Source organism: Triticum aestivum, chromosome 2A (genome assembly GCF_018294505.1).
Source record: "Triticum aestivum cultivar Chinese Spring chromosome 2A, IWGSC CS RefSeq v2.1, whole genome shotgun sequence".
Taxonomy (NCBI): Eukaryota; Viridiplantae; Streptophyta; class Magnoliopsida; order Poales; family Poaceae; genus Triticum; species Triticum aestivum.
The window spans coordinates 21,450,762-21,452,349 of record NC_057797.1 but is presented as its reverse complement, the minus strand read 5'-3'; the positions used below and the strand labels follow the sequence as shown (position 1 = coordinate 21,452,349).

The 1,588-nt window shown below is 50.9% G+C and overlaps 1 protein-coding gene across 1 annotated transcript in view; it reads right to left on the bottom strand.

Annotated features, from left to right (window-relative positions):
- Nucleotides 1-728: 728 nt before the first annotated feature.
- The window catches only part of LOC123191371 (disease resistance protein RPM1), a 5,035-nt gene continuing 4,175 nt past the window's right edge, over nt 729-1,588 (bottom strand). Inside the window, exon 3 of the mRNA XM_044604140.1 lies at nt 729-1,437. Within this exon, the coding sequence (XP_044460075.1) occupies nt 729-1,437 (709 nt within the window). The remainder of the gene's footprint in view (nt 1,438-1,588) is intronic.

Sequence of the window (1,588 nt, the reverse complement as noted above, 5' to 3'; positions counted from 1 at the left end):
CGGTTCGGTTCAAAATTGCATGTCTGTACGAAGATGAGTTGCACGTTTTTTTCAATAAAGGATATTTTCATTCGGCCTCTACTCTTCGGCGAATGTCTGTACGAAGATGAGTTGTACGAAGACATCATCATAAAAAGTTGTAGGTCCTTCGGCCTCTACTCTTCGCTTCCCTACAATCATCCAGTACAATTGTGAGAGAGTGTCTCCCCATAAAAGATTGCTTCTATGCCAACCAAGACTCGTTTGGATGTTCAGGTTTATTGTCGTGGAATGGTGTGGTATGGCGTGTCCATCGCCTACGAGGACGAGGTTAACGTGCGTGTATCCATAGGGGTGAGTATATGTATGTTGTTGTAAGCGTCTACATATGTGATGTGTTTTAAAGAAACTGTTTCTACCCACACAATAAGTACACCGGTAAAAAAACAAGTCAAACAATCACAAATATAGACAAAAACAAGATTTATACTACACCAAACACAACCGCAATACATAGGTAACGTGCAGGTGCGTCCAGATCGCAGTCGGACACGCCTTAATTCGGAAATTACCACTAGCTAGTACATATAACATATTTTTTTGTCATGATCGATGATGAATAGATTAAAAGCTTTTTAAAAAGGTATTTTTCATCATGGTGAGAAACTTCTACATAGTACCACGCGAGAATATATAGCACGCCACACAAGAGTACGTATGTTCATCAGGTTCAATAACTGAGGAAAAAATTAATATTTTGGCGTCTTGGATTTCTTCTTGGACCCGACGACCCGGCGGTACGCCTTGTTGACGATGGTCTCGACCTCGTCCTGGCGCTTGGCGATCCGGAGCTTCATGCTGGAGCGCCTGAGGCCGAACCGCAGCTTGCTCGCCAGGTTCTTCTTGTCGTCCTGGTGCGACATGATGAGCGCCTGGAGGCACAGGTGCTGGTGCTCGATGTCGTCCAGCGCGAGCTCGGCCGCCTGGAGCGCCGCGTCGAGGTCGTCCACCAGCTGCTTCACGTCCATCTTGATGAGGGTCCGGGCCGCCTCCGCCGTCAGCTTCTTTGCCAGCTTCTTCCCGAGCGTCGTCAGCTTCGCCGACGCGTCAGCGCTGAGGAAGGGGCGGTCGGCCAGCCTGGTGATCACGGCGAAGATGTTGGGCCGTGTGGGTGCCGGTGGCAGTGCTGGTGCTGCGGCGACAACGATCTCCTTGCCGGTGTTGTTTTTCTCGTCGGCGGCGGCGATGGTCGGTGCCAGATTCTTCTTCATCTCCGCCATGCTCTCTCCCGCCGTGATCGCCAGGGCCGTCATCTTCGCCTTGCCCGCTGCCGCGGCGGTGGTCACCATGGCCGACGACATGTCCGCCGCCGGCACCACCAGAGATTTCCCCAGCGCTCGAGCCGATGATGTTGAAGGAAACATCTTCTTCTTCTGTGTGCGGATGTAGTAGCACGTACTGTACAAACTAACGATCTTCTCAAAAAAGTCACGAGTCACGACGTGCTGGGTGTGCGTATATATATATAGCATCGAAGGACCTCTGTACGTGTGCGCCTCCATCGGTAGGATTCCCGATCCGACTATAACAAGTTACCAAACACGGGTCG